The 18,623-nt window shown below is 47.1% G+C and overlaps 1 protein-coding gene across 1 annotated transcript; it reads right to left on the bottom strand.

The window, feature by feature from the left end:
- Positions 1-5,835: 5,835 nt before the first annotated feature.
- On the bottom strand, positions 5,836-12,097 carry Rtp2 (receptor transporter protein 2). The gene is made up of 2 exons (XM_052753883.1): positions 11,675-12,097; positions 5,836-7,992 (listed from the first exon to the last, which is right to left on the bottom strand). The coding sequence occupies exons 1-2, from the start codon at positions 11,836-11,838 to the stop codon at positions 7,485-7,487; spliced, it is 672 nt and encodes a 223-aa protein (XP_052609843.1). The 5' UTR covers positions 11,839-12,097; the 3' UTR covers positions 5,836-7,484.
- Positions 12,098-18,623: the final 6,526 nt, after the last annotated feature.

The raw sequence follows: 18,623 nt of genomic DNA on the forward strand, positions 1-18,623 counted from the left end.
ATGACTGAGTTATATAGGGGTCAGGCTGAGGGAAGGAGATCCGAAGCCCATCCCCTGGGAGTGAGAGGTGCCTAGGAGTGTGGTAAGAAGTGCTGAGAGGAACCACAGGTAGTGAATGATGCCAGGAGAGCCTTGAGTAGCCACAGATACTGAGTGAGACTTGTCTTGAGTTTGAGACCTTCTGTTGATGATAAAAGGGATGACATAATCTGTTTAGTAGCTACTTCCTGCTGAAATTGGGGCGTCATTGTTAGGGAGCCCCAGAAGGCTGGAATGACAGTCAAAGGAGAGACTGGGGGACATCTGTTTCACTGGCTGCTCCCATTCTTCAGGACCACCCGAGGCTAGGGAAGGGCAGGCTGCTTTGGAGCCATCTGGGATGTAGATTCCAAGGAACACCTGGGGCTGGCACATTGCAAGCAGTTTTGGAGCAGTCCACAGCTGATTGGAAATCTACTGGGACAGACTAAGACCAGAGACAGAGGGAAAGCTAGGGAGCTTAGGGGAAAGTTTTTATCTTGGGTGTGCACTTGAAACTTCCAGGCCCACAGTCCTGGTGGTTGAGGGGAGGGGAGAATACCCAAGACCAGGGGAAGGGGGATCTCACCCCTAGGAATAGGCAGGTGGAAAAACTTAGTAGTATATACTCTTGGATGTGGCCTTCACTGGAGGGTGGTCAGCCTTAACAAAAACTAACTCTCCTTCCCCAGTAGCTATCAACTGTCTATAAACTCCTTAGCTACGGGTGGGACTTCATGCCCACATCTCCATGCTGGAATTTTATCTGGCCTGAGTCTGTGAAGGTCTTCAACTGCTGGGAATTCATATGGAACTGAATTCTAGAACTGCTGTCTAGAAACCATTTACCTGGAGTCATCTAATATCAATGACTATTACAATCTTTCTGCCTCCTTTTCTTCAATGTTTCCTTGAAGGGAATGGGCCTTGGAGAGAGGGCTGTGCTGTCAATATTCCATTCAGGACTGAGCATTCGGCAGTTTTTTATTCTCTGCACCTTGGCCAGTTCTGGGTCTCTGTGTTAAGTGCTATCTACTGCAAAAGGAAGCTTCTTTGATGAGGGCTGACGGAAGCACTAATCTATGCACATAATGATAATGTACATAATGAGGCCTATGACCTGTCTAGCCACAGATTCTTGTCCCCAGGAACAATGTCGGGTACTAGTCTTCAACTTGTGGAGCAGGCCTTAAATCCAACCAGAAAGAGGTTGTTTACTCCCATAACATTCTTGCTTATACCTCACCAATGAGCATGTCTTGACAGGCAGGTAGGTCACTGTCTCAACTCTCTGGGTTCACATCAGGATAAAGTTGATGATAACTCTTCCCTGGTAGCATGCATAGAGCCTTCCAGTTCTGAGAAAGCTAGCCAGTAGGGATGAAGCTTTCGGGTGAGCACCAGCTAGCTTTCTCCATGTTCTGGGTCTCAAGTGTGTGAGACCATCAGCAATAGCATCTCACTGTTAAGTTCTGGAGGGTCCAATAACTGATAATGTTTGGGAGTCTGTGGGATCTCACTGACCAACAATTCCAAAAATAGTAACCCATTCCCTGTACTAGGCTTTTAATCTATTATCCTGTGGTTTCTAGCAGGGTCATTGTTGTGTTATAGGGTTATGCCATTTAAGAGCTCTCTCTCTCTCTCTCTCTCTCTCTCTCTCTCTCTCTCTCTCTCTCTCTGTGTGTGTGTGTGTGTGTGTGTGTGTGTGTGTGTGTGTGTATGTGTGTATGTGTGTGTGTGTGTGTGTGTGTGTGTGTGTGTGTGTGTGTGTGTGTGTGTTTTAGGAAGCTAATACAGTGGTTGGTTTCCATATTACTTCTCAAAATGTCTTTAGTGTTAGCTGTTCCTCCCCACACTCCATCATCTATCATGCCCTCCTGTCTCCCTCCATTAACTCCTTCTTGTATCGTTATTCTTTTAACCCTTTATTGCACTGTGTTCTATCTACCCTCCCTTTAAATCTGCCAGCCATGGATCCTCACTAATTCCTGACCTGTGGGCATTCCAGATGGAACAACTGTGGTTTAAATGCATTGGTGATTAATTCCAAGTCACCAATAATGCCTCAGTGTTGCATTAAGGAAAGAAATAAAAGCACTCCCCCTGGAGTCATTTAACCAAGAACAAGTCCAGCTTCTCTCCACCTGCATCTTCCATCTGCTGACTGTCGCAAGAGTCTGAATCTGTGCCTGCTTGGGGAAGGCCATCTTGTAAATCTGTCTGTCCATGTATCTGTGTCTGTCCCTGTATGTGTGACTGTGTCTTCTGTCTATGTGCTTCTTTCCCTAACAGAGGGCTTCATTCTGTCTTTATTGAACAGCCTAGAAAGCCTCACATGGGGAAGGAGTGAGGGATAGTTGACAGGAATCTTCAACAGAGTTTTACAAGGACGGAATCACTGGCTCCAACTGATCCCAACTGACCCAGACAACAAACATCATCATTTATCAAGCAACATCCGTCAATGGTTGCTTTCAACCTTTATGATAGATTTTTACAAAGCTGCTTTCAACTTCAGTATTTGCTGCTTTCAGCAAATGATACATGTGCATTGCCTGGGTCAGGGGCACAGGAGGAGCACATAACTTAAGATTGCGGCTGTGCATTAGCTTAGGTTGCAAAAGTTGATTCCATGGGAAATCCGAGGCCGGTAAGGTTGGCTGTTACACTGTTCTCTTAAAAACAGATTACTCTTTGTCTCCAGATGGTGCCGAGAAGACAAGCTGCCACCAAGATATTAGTGGGTTGGTTCTGCTCTCTTGACAAGGTGTCATGGTCCTTGAACTGAGCCTCATTCTGTGTTACTGTCTTAGTTAGGGTTTCTATTGCTGTGATGAAACACTATGACCAAAAGCAACTTGGGAAGGGTGTAGTTCACTCACAGTTCCTTATCATCATCCAAAGCAGTGAGGGAAGGAACTCAAGCAGGGCAGGAACCTGGAGGCAAGAACGATGCAGAGGTCATTGAAGGGTGCTGCTCACTGGCTTGCTCCTTGTAGCTTGTTCAGTCTGCTTTCTTTTAGACCCCAGTACCACCCTCCCAAGGATGGCACCACCCACAATTGACTGGCTGTCCCCCATCAATCACTAACTAAGAAAATACTCTGTAGGCCTGATCATATGGAGGCATTTTCTCAATTGAGGCTCCCTCCTCTCAGATGACTTCAGTTTGTGTCAAGTTGACATAAAACCAACCAGCACAACTGGCCCTTGTCAACTTGACACACAAACACATCACTTTCCAATTAGAACCATCCCTTTCTTTTTTGTCCCCAACACAGCACATTAATATTAACATCACAATATAAAACATAAATAACTTTAAAAGTCTAAGTCTTCATAAATCCAAACACATTAGAAATTCAGTTAAAAATCGAAAATCTCTTTTAAAAGTTCAAAGTCTCTCCATTGTGGGCTCCTACAAAAATTAAAATTAAGCTAAATACTTTCTTAATTTAAGAGGAAAGAACTAGGGCATAGTTTCAATCTGAAAAAAGCAAAACCAAACTTCAGCAGTGTAAATAACTCAATGTTCAATAGCTAGGATTCACTCACAGTCTTCTGGGCTCCTCCAGGGGGCTTGGATCACGTCTCTGGCTCCGCCCACTGCAACACACACAGTTTGTCTTCTAGGCTCCGGCTGGCTCCACTCCACTGCTGCTGTAGTTCTTGGTGGTCACCCCATGGTACTGGCATCTCCAAAATTCTCGGGTCTCCTGCTGCAATTGGGCTGCACTTTCACCAATAGCCTCTCCTAGGCTCTCTTCACAGTGCCAAGCCTCAATTTCTCTCCATGACTCCTTCAATTCTGGGCCTTCAACTGCCACTGAGGCTGCACCTTCACCAGTGGCCTCTCATGGCCTCTCACAGTGCCACGTCTCAGATGCTCTTCATGAGGTAGAACTCCCAGCTGCTTCTCCAGCACCATGTCTGCCTCCACGCAGCCACGCTTCCCACCATGATGATAATGGACTAAACCTCTGAAACTGTAAGCCAGTCGCAATTAAATGTTTTCCTTTATAAGAGTTGCCATGGTCATGGTGTCTCTCTACAGCAATAAAATTTAACTAAGACAGGGAGGAACAGGTGTGTTTGGCTTACACTTCCGTATTGCTGTTCGTCATCAAAGGAAGTCATCAGGACAAGAACTCAAATAAGGCAGGAATCTGGAGACAGGAACTGATGAAGAGGCCATAGAGGGCTGCTGCTAACTGACTTGGTTCATATGGCTTGCTCAACCTGCTTTCTTATAGACCCTAGGACCACCAGCTCAGGGATGGCACCACCCACAATAGGCTGCCCTCACCCCCAATCAATTATCTAAGTAAGAGAATGCTCTACAGGCTTGCGTAGCCTGATCTTCTGGAGGAAGACTGAGGTTCAATCGAGGTTCCCTCCTCTCAGATGGCTTTAGCTTGTGTCAAGTTGACATAAAACTAACCATGACAGTTATGTAGCTCTGACAGACTTCATTCTTCATTTACAAGACTTATGATCCTGAACCTCCTGTTAAGCCTCAGTTTCCTGTCTCTTCCATCTCAGCTCCTAAGGATCTTGTCACCTCTGACTTTCAAAGGTTTTTCTTTAGTCTGAGCATGAGCACTGGCTCCCAGTGAGGCTAATCACAGCCTCAGATAGCGTAGGCTCTCACCACCTTGAGGCCACCTCTGCTACTGCCCTCATCATTTCCATTGTCATCACCTGCTCACAGGCACACCGCTGTAAGTAGTTCTTCATCTTTCTGTCCCCAGTACCCCATACAGAGTTACTGTGTAATTAGCACGGTTGACTAATTCTTGTCTTATTGAGTATACTATCCCATATGTTACCTTCCTTTACCTCAAGAACAAATTTCATGAATTAGAATTCCTCCAGGGGAGATGAGAAGGGAATCTTGACTTTGAACCATCACTCATGTTTACTTTATTCCTAATAATTGATGATTTCTATGCTATGGTTGCTGACACAGAAAACTGAGGCTTAGTGAGTTCAGTATTGTAAGTCCTGCAATTGTCTGGAAGCTGATACAGAGACCCAGAATGCCAAGAAAGGTAGAATTAAACCTGATGGTCAAGTTCTATGTGATGGGGTACAGCAGTGACAGGGCTTCCGAAGACAACATCTAACAGATGCAGCACGGGATGTGGTGGCCAAATGATACGAGAGGGGGTATGGAAGAGAGGAAGAGTGAGAACACAACATTCAATATAACATGGAAATGGTGGCCCAGGAGTATGGGGTGGGGCAGGGCAGTGTGGGGGAACGGAAGACAGCGTGCAACCACGTGGCCTGGGAAACGGTGGTCCAGCAGTGTGGGGTGGGGTAAGGCAATGAAAGGGGATGATAAAACAACGCTCGACCTGACACAGGACACGGGGGGAAAAAACCTGTGGAGTGGGGCAGAGGGGTGAAGAGAACACTGGATATCAAAGAAGCGGAGGGGTGGGTTTGGCCAGGCTGCTTTGGTCAAGAATGCCTGGTGGTCAGACATGCCGGCTTATGTGTCTGGAGCTCCGTGTGAAAGCCTGGAGAGCCATAAAGACTGAGAGTTCATGTGTGATAAAAACCCAAGGTGTGTGTGTGGGGAGGGAATGAGCTGAGGAGAATCTTGGGCACCCCGAGCAGATAAAGGATGAATGAGAGAAAGTGTCCACAAAGAATACTGCAATGGAGAGAGAAGACAATAAAATATGAAGAGCAGGTGCTGTCCAGCCACAATAGAAATTCCTGGAAAAAATTAAAAACATAGTTGGATATATACTCCAAAGACTCTAAGTCAGCAAACCACAGAAGTACCTACACACCCATGTTTATTACGACACTATTCACAATAGCCAAGTTATGAGACCAGACTAGATACCCATTAACAGATCAACAGATAAAAAATATGTAATGTGTATACAATGGGATATAGTCAGTCACAAGGAAAAATGAAATAATATCATTCACTAGAAAATGGATGGGACTGGAGAGCATATTAAGCTAAATTAGTTAGACTACGTGAAAAGGTACCATGTACTTTCCCTCATGTGTGAAATGGAGATTTATTTTACAACTCACTTTTTCAGTTAACAAAACAATTACAGAAAAGGAGGACTATAAAATGTTGCAGACACATGAAGCAGATAAAAACAGAAAAGCAGCCAATGTTTTGGTAGTGAAGGATGGCGTGCTGTTACAGGGGCATAAAAATGAGGTTTCCACAAATTAAAGAAGAAGCAAGTCTTGGAAACAAATATAATCTACTCCCTCAGTTCTGAAAGGATTTAAAAAAAAAAAAAACTGCAGTGGTTGGGGGAGGGTGGATGCCAAGGCAGGGAACGATCTCTCCAGTTAAACATGAAAATGCCGGAATCATTATTTACTGAGGAAAAACGAGCTGGTGGAGAAGCGTTTCCTCTGGCAATGTCCCTGCTTGTTTCTCTTCACCTGCACTAGCTGCCTTGCCCTGCATCCAATGTCCGAAGTGTTTCCTGCCTCTGATGCCGTGGTCAAATGCCCCAGCTTTTCTGACCATCTGAGAAACGACCTATCCCCTTGACAGAATTTTGGCAATCTATTTCTAGACACAAAAGCCACATTTTAGCAAGAGATGCAGCCTGGCGCCTCTTTCTCCCAATCCTGCCACTCAGTGTTGCCTTGATGCTCCCAGGGTAGACAAAGCAGAGAGGATGGAAGTCCTCTGGGGAGCACTCGATGCCCAAACCCTTCGTGTTCATCTTCCTAGAAGTCACCCTTGTCTGCCATTGAGCAATGGCCCCTATGGGAACAAATTCTGTGTAAGCCTAACTGAGCTTAGAACTACTAAGGAACAATTTTAATTAATTTAAGTTGAAACAGCCACATATGGTCAATGGCTAACCCATGGGACAACGTGTCGTTGAGCATCCAAACCCCCCAATCCACCCCTGCTTCCACCACCCCCACCTCCACTCTCAACCCAGCCCTAGTGTCAGAGTGAGATCCTGAGCCTTTCAGAATGGTAGAAACTGGATCCCCAGGAGGACTAGGTGACTGTCCCTGTGTACTGGATGGAAGGCAGGGGGTGGCCCTGCTGTCTCCAAGGGGAGCCATGCAGGACAATTAGAGGGAGCTGAAAATGAGCATGAGGATGTGACAGGGTCAAGGTGAGACCTAAGGCTACGAACATACAGCAAACGGAGGGCTGGAGGAGGTGGAGGCAGAGCGAGAAATGAAGTGGACCAGACAGCGCTGTAGACTTGGGACTCACACCAAAGCCCAGCAAGCTCCCCAAATTCCCATCCCTCCTCCCTGCCCCTCATTGCTGCCGAATTAGTAGAGGGACCACTGAGCATCTCCTAGTGCAGACGCCTCGTTTGGTAGACGAGTGAGCAGGGTGCAGATGACTGGAGTCGTAGATTGAACTTGTGGCAGAATCAGGAGACCAGAGTCCTTCTCGCTCTCAACCCCGTGTCCCCTCTCCCCACCCCTAACCGGTTCCCCTAAAGGAAGGCAGAGCGGCCTCGGAAGAACTGCAGATAGACAATAACCAGGCAGAGGGCACCCCAAAACAGACACCAGCGAAATGAGAAGAAGCTGTAGATAAACCCGGCCTGGGCTTTCCTCTTGGAGGCCTCGGTGTAGGCGGCGTCCTCTTCCAGCAGCTTCTCACTAGGCTTCCAGTGCACGATGCCTTCCTGGCAGGCCTCGCAGAACTCGCCGCGGTGCAGCCCGCTGTCCGGCCGGCTGGCCACGTGGATGCGGTACTGGCCACCGTCTTCGTCGTAGCACTGCTCGCGCAGGCTGGTGATGAGGTTGTCCACCAGGCCCTCGATGTTCTCCTCCAGCATGCTGGACTCGTCCAGCCGGGCTGTGCCGCACTGGTAGCACAGCTGCTTGAACACGCGCATGCGCACCGAACCAACGCGCTGGGCACGGTCGAGGTGCATGTGGAAGAGGATGACCACATTAGCGGACTGCCAGGTGTGCCAGCACCAGGAACAGTGGAACCTGACAGGGAAGGAAGGGGGAATAGGCCAAGTGAGACTCTCACGGACAGCCAGCCCTGGGGAGCACAGGAAAGAAAAGGCCGGAGGCGTTAGAGGCTGGAAATGGGAGCGTGATGTTTACCAGTTGGTGGGTTCGTTATCACTGGAGGTCACCAGCTACCACCTCTGCCTGGGGACCAGAGCAGCATCCTTAGGAGCCTAGCACTGAAACCACCTGGCAACCCGCCAGCGATCATCTGGAAGCTGCCTCCTGTGTGCCCTCTCACGGTTCTGCCCTACTCCCAGCCTATTACGGAACTGCATCTGGTCAACTTGCAAAGAAAGTATGGCTCCCTTTCTCTGCAACTCGTTTCTCATCTGCTAGCTGCAGCGTGACGGTGTCCACGCGGGACTTTGTGCTCAGACATTGCTCTGAAAAGGGGGCGGCAATGTCACTGGCTGACTCCTGAATCTTGCTTGCTCTGAGGAGATGGCAGGGAAGCTCAGATCCTAGTACATTGTAGGGCTCCAGCAAGATAGCTAGGAAAGCAGCTAGCCAGGAAAGCAGGGTAGATTGGCAGCCTGCAACAGACTGGATAAGAGAGAATGTTAAGCTCAGTTCTTATATCTTCACAGAGGCACCCCCCCTTAACCAGTTTTCTCTAGGGACCGCAGCAGTCCTGGGTGAGAAAGGGAAAAGTAGACTGTGTCCCCTTGCTTACCTACCCCCAACCTGACCTTCATACAGGTCACATTGTCTAATCTGGACTCCTAAAGCCACAGCCTCAGAAAGCCTAGAGGGAGGTGGCCTAGGGCTCACCTGCCAAACCCAGCTCCTCTTAGCCTCCCAATAGTGTTTATGTACCCTGTGATGGGGCTCTCCTTAACTCCAGTGAGGCCCCTTGTGCTCCTGAAATGACCTCTTGTAAGCCCCTGTTACAAAGGCTTTGGAGGCATTTGCATGTCCACTGGGCTGTTTCTGCCCTTGTTGCTGGCTCTGCCTAAGTCCATTGCACGATGGCTTCAAAGGACCTCTGATGAAGAACTCAGTTCAATCCAACAGGCACCAACTGTATTCCAAGCACTACTCAGCCACTGTGGAATAGCCGTGATGGCAAGGCAGCCCCTGACCCCTGCAAGCCACTGACAATATGAGCATAGAACAATACCCAATGCCACCCAAGACATGGTCAAAAGTGAGGAGGAATCTGATTAGTCCTAGATTGGAAGGCTTCCACTTTCCTCCCCATCCCTGCACAGGGCCAGTGATGCTGGGCCTGAGATTTAATACATCTGAAAGACTAAAAGAGCCTGTGTGCACAATGACTGCGCTTTAGCTCTTCCTGAGGCCGGCTGGGACTAAACCCCAAGGTTCGAAGACCTGTGAGCCTTTGCAGCTGTCCCTAAACTCCAGAAGCCCCACATACCCATTCCCAGCCTTCTGCACATTGTCCTCCAAGAGGCTGAAATGCTTCGTGTTTTCAGTCTCCCACGTTGTTTTAAATAAGCCAGTCCAGAATTATTTCCTCTCTCTCAAGCCAAACCCCATATCTCCAAAAGTATCCAACATGGGTGAGCATTTTGGGAGAGATGAGGCTGAATCATAGAAAATAAGAGAGCATGCAGTTACTTAGAGGGATAGCCAGCACCCAGTGCCCATAGTGGGCGCCAACACAAACCAATCAACCCATTTTCTGACCTGTGTCAATACAGGTTCCATCTATTGTTTGCAAGGCATGTGGTGAGACTCCAGATGGCCAGTCCCCACCCATAGCCTGCCTCTTTCTGATCCCACCCTCGTGCTGTTCTCTACCCAAGAGGCTTCACACCCATGCACTATGGGCAACCCAAGTCTCTGCCATGTTTTGTTCGCACCTCCACAACACACCCACCAGCTGGTCTCCTGTGAATCCAAATGCCCAAAGAGGAGGACTGGGTAGCTCCTGCAGGTGGGCTGGAGGCCATGTGAGCGGGAAACTGTGGCCCCAGTCCCAAGTCACCAGACTGTAAGAGGGAAATGATGTCGGCTTTAGAAAGCTGCAAGGACACTTTGCATGATGGGAGGTGAGGAACACTTAGAAAGTGGAAAGTCTCTTTGAGGCATGTGGGAGAGCTGGCTGGCCCTATGGTCATAAGAGTGGGAGAGCCATCCCTGCCCCCTACCAACTGCAACACTCTGGAGAGCAGATGCTACACCTCACCAGGACAGTATGATAGAGTCAACCCTGTTAGCTCAGGTATGGGTGAGCCAGCCCTGAAATTGTGAGCATGGGAGACCGGTCCCCATTACCCATCTGTCTTGTGGCAGCATGGACGGGGGGGGGGGGGGGGGACAGTTGCTGCCCCCCCATCAACACCTGGGGCAGGTGGGAGAGCCGGCCCTGTGATCATAAGAACAGGTAAGCTGTCCCTGCCCCTCATCAGCTGCAGCACTTGGGAGAGCAGGCCCTGCACCTTGCCTAGGTAGCACAATAGAGCTGACTCTGTTGGCAGAGATGTGGGTGAGCCAGCCCTAAAGTTGTGAGCATGGGAGAGCTGTCTCCATTTCTCATCTGGTGGGCCAACGCTATAGCTGTGCCGGCCCAGAACCAGGGTTATGACTTGGCACTCCCCAACATCCACCCCATCTATGATCTGCTGGAGTACGTGAAGGAACTTGACCCAGAGACCCAAAGTTGCAGGATCTCCACAACACAGGGCAACAACGGGATACCCAGGAAGAGTCCTAGTGAGGACCCAGCAGGCCTCACTAGGAGGTGTAATAGAAACAAGAGGCCTCAAACCAGACCAGACTCTTTGCAATGAACATCTACAAGTAAAGATATATAGACAAAGGAGGTTACTGCATGACTCATTGTGTCACACTACAGCTTCCATGATGAGATTTTTAATTTTTTTCCTTTTTTTATTTTTTTCATTTTTCTCTTAAATTTTATTTTATTGGGGGGGGCAGGTACAGGGGTGGAGAATGGATGCAAAGGAACAGGAAAATGAATGGGATCGAGACACATGATGTAAAAAATGCACAGAATAAGTTTTTTAAAAAGACATCAAAAAATGACAAAAAGAAAAAGGAAGGAAGGAAGGAAGGAAGGAAGGAAGGAGGGGTAGAAAGTCTAGAGACAGTCCTACCTGGGGTCAGCAGTTTTATTGTCCCTCCAGAGATAGGAAAGTTGGAAGAGTGATGTGCTAAGAAGAACTAAGGTGAACCCCTTGTTTTGCAAATGTGAAAACTGGGAGCCAGAGAAAGAAGGGGACATGCCCAAGTCCACAGAGCTGTGGAACCAGGTTCTCAAACATACCATGTGCTCAATAACGTATCCTGTCTTCAAGTCTTGTTGCATTTGAGTGAGCAGAGGGACGCCAGAGCCCCAGAGCACAAGTCCCCCGAATCCTAGGTTGGCAATGCCCATTGCATCTCCTCTCCATTCCAGCTACGCCAAGCACCTGAATTTTCGGGGCTCTGAAGCCTTCCCACTCCTGATTTTCTATGAAAGACTGAAGTTAAAATGCAGAGTACAATTTACTCGGAGCAACCGAGAAATCGGAACTGCTGTGGTTAGAAGCAAAGGCTCTGTGGCAGTCCATTCCCTGCTGGTCTCCTCAGCCCAGACTTGGAAAGTCTGTGACGCCTTCCATCCCCCCCTGCGGGGGGGGGGGGGGGGGCGGGCACTGCCTGCATGACCCTCCCATCAATCTCTCACCTGCCTGAGGCATGCTGTTCCAGGTACTGCTTCCAGCCCGGGCCCAGTTCATTGGGCTTGAGGTTGGGGTCTATGATGAGTTCCCAGCTGTCAGCTGGCTTTGCCACCTCCATCTTCTCATAGAAGACTTTTTTCCACTCACAAGTGGTCAGGCTGGTGGACATGGTCCCGTTGGCCTGGATGGAAATGTGAGTTCAGTCTGAGGAAGAACACAGAAAGCTTGGATAGATCGATGCAGCCTGGGCAGTCTCTGTGGTCCAAAAAGCCTTACCCACAAGACCCAGCTCCCTCTTCTGTCACCCTGGAAGCTGTTGCTATGACAGCCAGGCAGGTACCAGGAGCCAGAGCTAGGGAGGAGGAAAGTCCCAAGTGAGAGGTCCAGGGTCCTGAGCTAGACTATAGTTAAACGGAGCAGTAATACTGACCAAGTAGAGAAAGCGAGTAGGAGGTGAGCCCCAGCCCAAACTGCCCGGGGCTGACAGAGGTCCAAAGGTTATGTGGCAGCCCTGTTCACCCCACTGCTCTTCCACATTTTCTCCAGCCATGTGCTATGGCAACCGTAACACCCTAGGGAGCCCAGGAGAAACAGGATGGAGGTGAGGGACCTGATGCTCCCACACTCCTGATGCGCTGTGACCACTGTTCATCGTGTGCCAGGCACACGCTATTTGACCTGTGCATTAGCCGAGACAGACCAGAAAACAGGCTTAGGTAACCTCCAAGAGCTCACCCACAATTCAGATCCGGCCCTTCCGAAATGATACCTATCCTTTTGATTACTGCAAGAGTATTAAGCTCCTAACAGTGATTAAGAAAGGAGTGACATGCAGCCCTTCGCTAGAGAATTCTCAGTCCAGTTGGTGAAAGAGAAGTAAGGTAATACACCATGAAAACCACAATGATGGCAATTCAGACTACAGGGTTGCAACATTCACTCCCTGCTCCCCAGGCTCACTGAGGCTGCTGGTAGGGGAGCTATTTCCTTCTGAGCTGCAGGCTTTGGCTGCCTCAGCTGCTGCAGAGCAGGCAACAGAACACCTCAGCTCCCTGATGCCCAAGCTAAATTCTTTAGAGACCAGAGGGAACTTAACTCTATATTTGCATAATCCAGGGAGGGTGGCCCCGCCCCCTCAGAGGATGTGGTGTTATACCTGGACTCTGCCCAGAACGCTGTGAGGTTTCCGATGCCTGTAGTCCATCATCTATCAGTTCTTCAACCTGAAGCTTCTGCTCCCTAGAGCCATGGGGACGGCAAAAGTGGGCAGAACTCAAAAGGGTTGCAGGAGCTGGGAGTTATCGTTGCTACAGGGTTCCAGATTTGTCACGTGTCTCCATATGGTTTCCATGTGGGGTGAGGTTGGGAGCAGTGACACCGGGTGTCCTTCAGATTAGAGAAGTGTCCCTTGCCTAGTTCTGTGTTAACTGCAGAAAGGACAAAGGTGTGTTGTAAAGCCATGAAGAACTACTGACTTCCAGTTTCTCTCTTGGCCCCAACTCAAATCCCTGCATCCCAGCCCTCCTTCCTTTCTCTTTTTGCTTTTACTTTTATTTATTTATTTACTTATTTATTTATTTATTTTTTATTTTTTTGATTTTTCGAGACAGGGTTTCTCTGTGTAGCTTTGCGCCTTTCCTGGATCTCGCTCTGTAGACCAGGCTGGCCTCGAACTCACAAAGATCCACCTGTCTTTTACTTTTATTTTTATTTATTTTCTTTTTGAAAAGGTCTCACTATGTAGCCCTGGTTGGCCTAGAACTCACTACGTAGAACACACTGGTCTGGAACTCATGGAGATCCGCCTGCCTCTGCCTCTCAAGTGCTGGGATTAAAGGCTTGGGCCACCGCATCCAACCCAAATCTCTTCATAGTGAATCAGGACAACTGGGGTCTAGAAATGGGTAAGGACTCCCAAAAAGAACTCCGGGCTCACTGAGGACTCTCCTGTAATCAGCTACAGAGCAGGTGACATGCAGGACCCATGAATTCCCAGGAACTGAAGGAAGCTGACAGATTTGGCCTGGCCTAGAGCTGCATGCCATGGTCTGAGGGGTACTCTGCCATTGTTCCCAGATCAAATGATGAAGGGAAAACAAAAGGACAGTGGGAACTGCCAGGGTTCATCTGTTTTGCTTTGCTTTGTTTTTCTCTCAGATGATGCAATCCCCTTAGGCACAGGATCATACTTAAGTTAGAAGGAAGTTCTCTGAGCAGGGACCAATGTCATTCATCTTTCCAGACAGCAGTGCTCTTTGTGCTGCAAAGTCCTGCTTGGGATCTCATCAATGAGTGCAGCAATTACTATACAATGAGTGTAGCAATTACTATACAATGAGTGTAGCAATTACTACCTCAGTCTTCTCAGTGTGGTGCTGGGCTGCACCATTAAGAAGCTCTCCATGTGGGCACATTGCTCACTGGCAGCTCACACAGAGCTGCCTTAGCATCACTCCGGGTGATATTCTTTAAAATGAACTAATTTCAGCCTTAATAAAATAACACTGTCCACCTATATCCCACAAGCAAAACACACCACTCCTTGTATTCTTCTACGAAATGTCAAGTAATAAATACTTGTGCGAAAGGTTCATTATTCAGATTCGACTTGTTAGAATACTATATGACACATCAATGTGGAACCAAATGATGGGAAATATGTAAATCAGAATCACCTGGGAACCGCTTTCCGGAGATTTCAGCACATGTTCTTCAGGGAGCACAATCTCCCTCCACCAGCTCCATGCTGGGCTGAATCCCACCACAGCTGGTCACTGTTACTGATAGGCAGGTGATAAGCCATGGGGTACCCAAAGTTCAAGTAAAATAACTCAGTGGCTCATGATACTGCTAAACAAATCCAGGGAAACAAAAGCTGTGTTATACCTTCCTGTCTCCAAGTTCAAAGAACCTTAGCAGGTCCTTGATGAATGCTTTTCAAGTGATTTTGGAAGACTTCCCCATCCACAGACCCCAGCACTCAGTTCACTGTGGTCCACGCACGATCCGCTCTTCAGGTGGAAGTAACTGTTGAGTCTTAGGCTAGGTCACCCGGTCAGAGCAGTTGACAGACTGTCCAACAGAGGTACCTAGGGAAGAAGGCATGTTGCCTGCATTGTCCTTTCCTCAGTGAGCAACAGCCAGAGCAAACCTGAGCTTCCCGCATTCGATCACTAATATTCTAGGGTTTGAGCTCCTCCTGCGTTCTTCCAACCCCCGTAGGCTCATAACAACTTATGACCAGACAAGAATCAAGAGTTCTGGTATGCAAGCCGGGGGGTGGTGGTGGCGCACGCCTTCAATCCCAGCACTCGGGAGGCAGAGCCAGGCGGATCTCTGTGAGTTCGAGGCCAGCCTGGTCTACGGAGTGAGATCCAGGAAAGGTGCAAAGCTACACAGAGAAACCCTGTCTCGAAAAAACAAAAAAAAAAAAAACAAAAAAAGAGTTCTGGTATGCACTTATAAGTAAGGGTGACTAAGGATAATGATGCTATACTGCATATTTCAAAAGCTAGAAAATTATTTTGAATATTCTCACCATAAATAAGTAATAAATTCTTGAGGAAATAGATGTTTGTCCTAATTTTAATATTACACAGTGTATATATGTATCTAAAATCACATAATACCCTCAAATAATTTTTTAATTTTCATGTGTTTATTTAAATCAATTAAAAAAATTTTTTAAAGCAGACTATCTGGTCTATGGATATGTCTCAGTGGTAGAACATTTGCCTAGATAAATAAGGCCCAAGCTTGAGCTCTAGGACCCTTACAAAAAAGAGAGCGGCCACAATCTATCTAGTTACACTGTATTAGTTAGGTTTCTATTGCTGTGATAAAACACCATGACCCGAGGCAGCTTAGAAGAGGTTTATTTGGGCCTGCAGTTCCAGACATGATGGCCATGTGAAGGTGTGGCAGCAAGAACCGGAAACATTTTGAATCTCAAGCATGAAACACAGAGAGAATTAGAAATGGCGCAAACCTTTTAACTCCCAAAGCCCGCCCCAAGTAATGCACTTCCTCCATTAAGGCCACACCTCCCAAACCTCCGAAAAAGTGTTAACTGGGGACTAAGTGTTCAAATGCCTGAGACTATGGGGGAATGCCTCATTCCTCCAAACCATCACTTATACCTAGGCGGAGACCCAGTAAAGGATCATTGCACTACTTACAAGTGTAAACAAAAGATTAGGAAGGGAGAATGGGAAGCTCCAGGCGAGGACAGGCAGCAGGAGTTGAATGAGAAGGAGGACACTTTGAGCAGGTACAGCTGGTTCTAAGTTGAGGGACTCCATTAAGTTTCCTGGGCTATATTCAGATGCTGCTAGTTGATCTGGATATTATACACACAAATAATTATGATTCCACTCTGGGACAATCCCAGGCATCGTGGCGTAGGGAAAGGGGACACAGGGTAGCTGGTGCTAGCTTTTCAAGCATTCATTCTAAAGTGACACTAGTCACTTCCTGTGCTGATTTGGATGAGAAACATACCATATAGGCTCGTGTATTTAAATCCTTGGTCCCTAGTTGATAGCTTTAGGAAATGCAGTCTTGCTGGAGAAAATATGTCACTGGGGAAGGACTTTAAAGGTCTAAGTTCTTCTTGATCCCTCTCTCTGTCTCTGTCTCTCTGTCTCTCTCCCTCTCTCTCTCTCTTTCTCTGTCTCTCTCTCGTATATGTATAAGTGAAATTGTCATCAACCAGCTGCTGCTCTTGCCTCTACACTTTCCCTGACTCTTGTGCTGCCTTCTTGACCAATGATGGACTCTATCCCTCTGGAATCACAAGCTAAGATAAACCCTTTATTATTATGGTATTTTATCACAGCAACCAAAAAGTTCCCCACCAAAAGTGGCTAGCTTGACAAAACAGTGGAATGACCTTTTAAAGATGAAGTTACTGCACCAATTAGGTGGCAGTGCCCTGTGTGTCTGGGACAAGGCCCTCCAGAAAGTGGTATGTGCTTTGAATCAGCAACTAGTACATGGTAATATTTCTCATATAGCCAGGATCCACAGGCTCAGCAATCACTGGGTAGAAATGGAAATGGTCCCCACTCAGGTAAATGGTGACCCACTTGGAAAATTTCTGTTTTCTGACCTTACGTTCTGCTGGCCTGGAACCAGCATTCCATTGAACTGGAAGCCAAGACTTCCTCCTGGCTACTTTTGGCTTCTAATGCCCTTAAGCCAACAGACTAAGAAAGTAATAACAATGTTAGGAGAGGTGATTAATCTAGACTACAGTGGGGAAATTGGACTATTTATCCAAAGTGGAGGGGAGGAAGACTATGTCTGGAGTATAGGAAATCCTCTAGGGCATCCCTTGGTGCTACTGTATCCTGTGATTAAATTGGATAAATTATAGCAACCCAATCCAGGCAGGATGACAAAGTGTTCACACCCTCCAGGAAGGAAGGTCTGGGTCGCTCCTCCAGGACAAGAACCAAGGCCTGCTGAGGTTCTTGCTGAGGGTGAAGGGGTGGTGGAGGAAAGTAGTTACATAAATATCAACTGAAGTCACACAACCAGATACAAAAATGAAGATAGCAATTCACACGAGTGTTTCTGTCTTACTTTGTGTTTCTGCATAGAGACACATATATTAACCTGATATTTTCTTTTTTATGTTTCTTTATTGTGGAATGTAACATCAGTTACAGCCAATATCAGTGGTTAAGTGTTGCAAGTCTGTATTATCACATTTAAGTTATGAGACACTAAAAGACTAAGCGTTCCTCAGGAGATCTGGCCACTTTTTCTAAAGTACATAGTGTGCCTGTGGTTGCATTTGGAATAATGATATTAGGTTTGGTGGAATTATGATCTTGCTATTGTTTTCTTTGGAAATTAAACATGACCTAAGGAGATGTGACTGGGTGTCAACTTGGTAAGGGGTGGACGTGTGATGGCTGATTTTGCTTGTCAACCTGACTAGATCTGGAACCAACTAAAATACAAACTGCTGGGCACTTCTGTAAGGAACTTCTGGATCAGACTCTTTGAAGTGGGAAGGCCCATTCTAACTCTGAGTGCCACATTTTGGTGGCAGCCCAGATAAAAGAGAATGTATGGTCGGTTTGAACACATTAACGATAAACTCTGAGTCACCAATAACGTGCCGGTGTCACATTAAGGAAAGAGATCAAATCATTTTCCTTTGGGGTCATTTAACTAAGACAGCCCAGGTCTGAATTCTCTGCTGTGCCCCCCCCCCACCCCTACCCCGTCTTTTGTCCTCCACCTGTCTGTTGTATGAGTCTGAGTCTGTGCCTGATAGAAGGCCATATTGAGAATCTCTCCCATATCAGTCTATGTCTGTGTTTGTGACTTTATCTGTCTGTTTATGTCTGTGTCTGTCCACGTCCATGTCCATTGTCCACAACCATGTCTGCCTGTGTCTGTCTGTATCTGTGTGTCTGTCTGTGTGTGTCCCTAACAAAGGGCTTTGGTCTGTATTTATCAAACAGCATAAAAAGCATCACTTGGGGAAAGAATGAGAGATTCTTTACAGAAATCAGTAGCAGTTTTATAGGGGATGAAGTCACTGCCTCCAACTGGCCCAGATAATAAGCAATATTACAAACATTGTTGTTTATCAAGTAACATCTGTATGTTATATTCAACAGTCATAGTGGATATTCATTTTATATGATTGCTTTTTAATCTCTATTTTTGGTGTTTTTGGCAAATGATTAAAACATGCATGCATTACTCTCGTCATGGGCGTGGAAGAGAACATAATTTAAGATTACAGCTATGTGTTAGCTTAGGTTGTGAAAGTTGATTACATGGGGGATAAAAGGGAAGTCAGGTGAGTTGTTAAATTGTTCTCTTTAAAGGCAGGTTAAACAAACAGGCTGAGCATATAGTAGGATAGCAGTCTTAGGTCTTAAGAGACCTCAGGTTCATTAACAACTCTGGCTGTGAGGTTCAGTAAAAAAA

The sequence above is a fragment of the Peromyscus californicus genome, unplaced genomic scaffold, assembly GCF_007827085.1.
Source record: "Peromyscus californicus insignis strain IS unplaced genomic scaffold, ASM782708v3 Scaffold_25__1_contigs__length_3188244, whole genome shotgun sequence".
NCBI classification, from domain to species: domain Eukaryota; kingdom Metazoa; phylum Chordata; class Mammalia; order Rodentia; family Cricetidae; genus Peromyscus; species Peromyscus californicus.

Bases quoted from the DNA above. Each gene is read 5' to 3' on its own strand.
- Rtp2 (XM_052753883.1), bottom strand. From the start codon at position 11,838: ATGTCCACCAGCCTGACCACTTGTGAGTGGAAAAAAGTCTTCTATGAG. The intron at 7,993-11,674 runs GTGAGAGATTGA...CTTCCCTGTCAG, and splicing joins GAACAGCATGCCTCAGGCAG to GTTCCACTGTTCCTGGTGCT.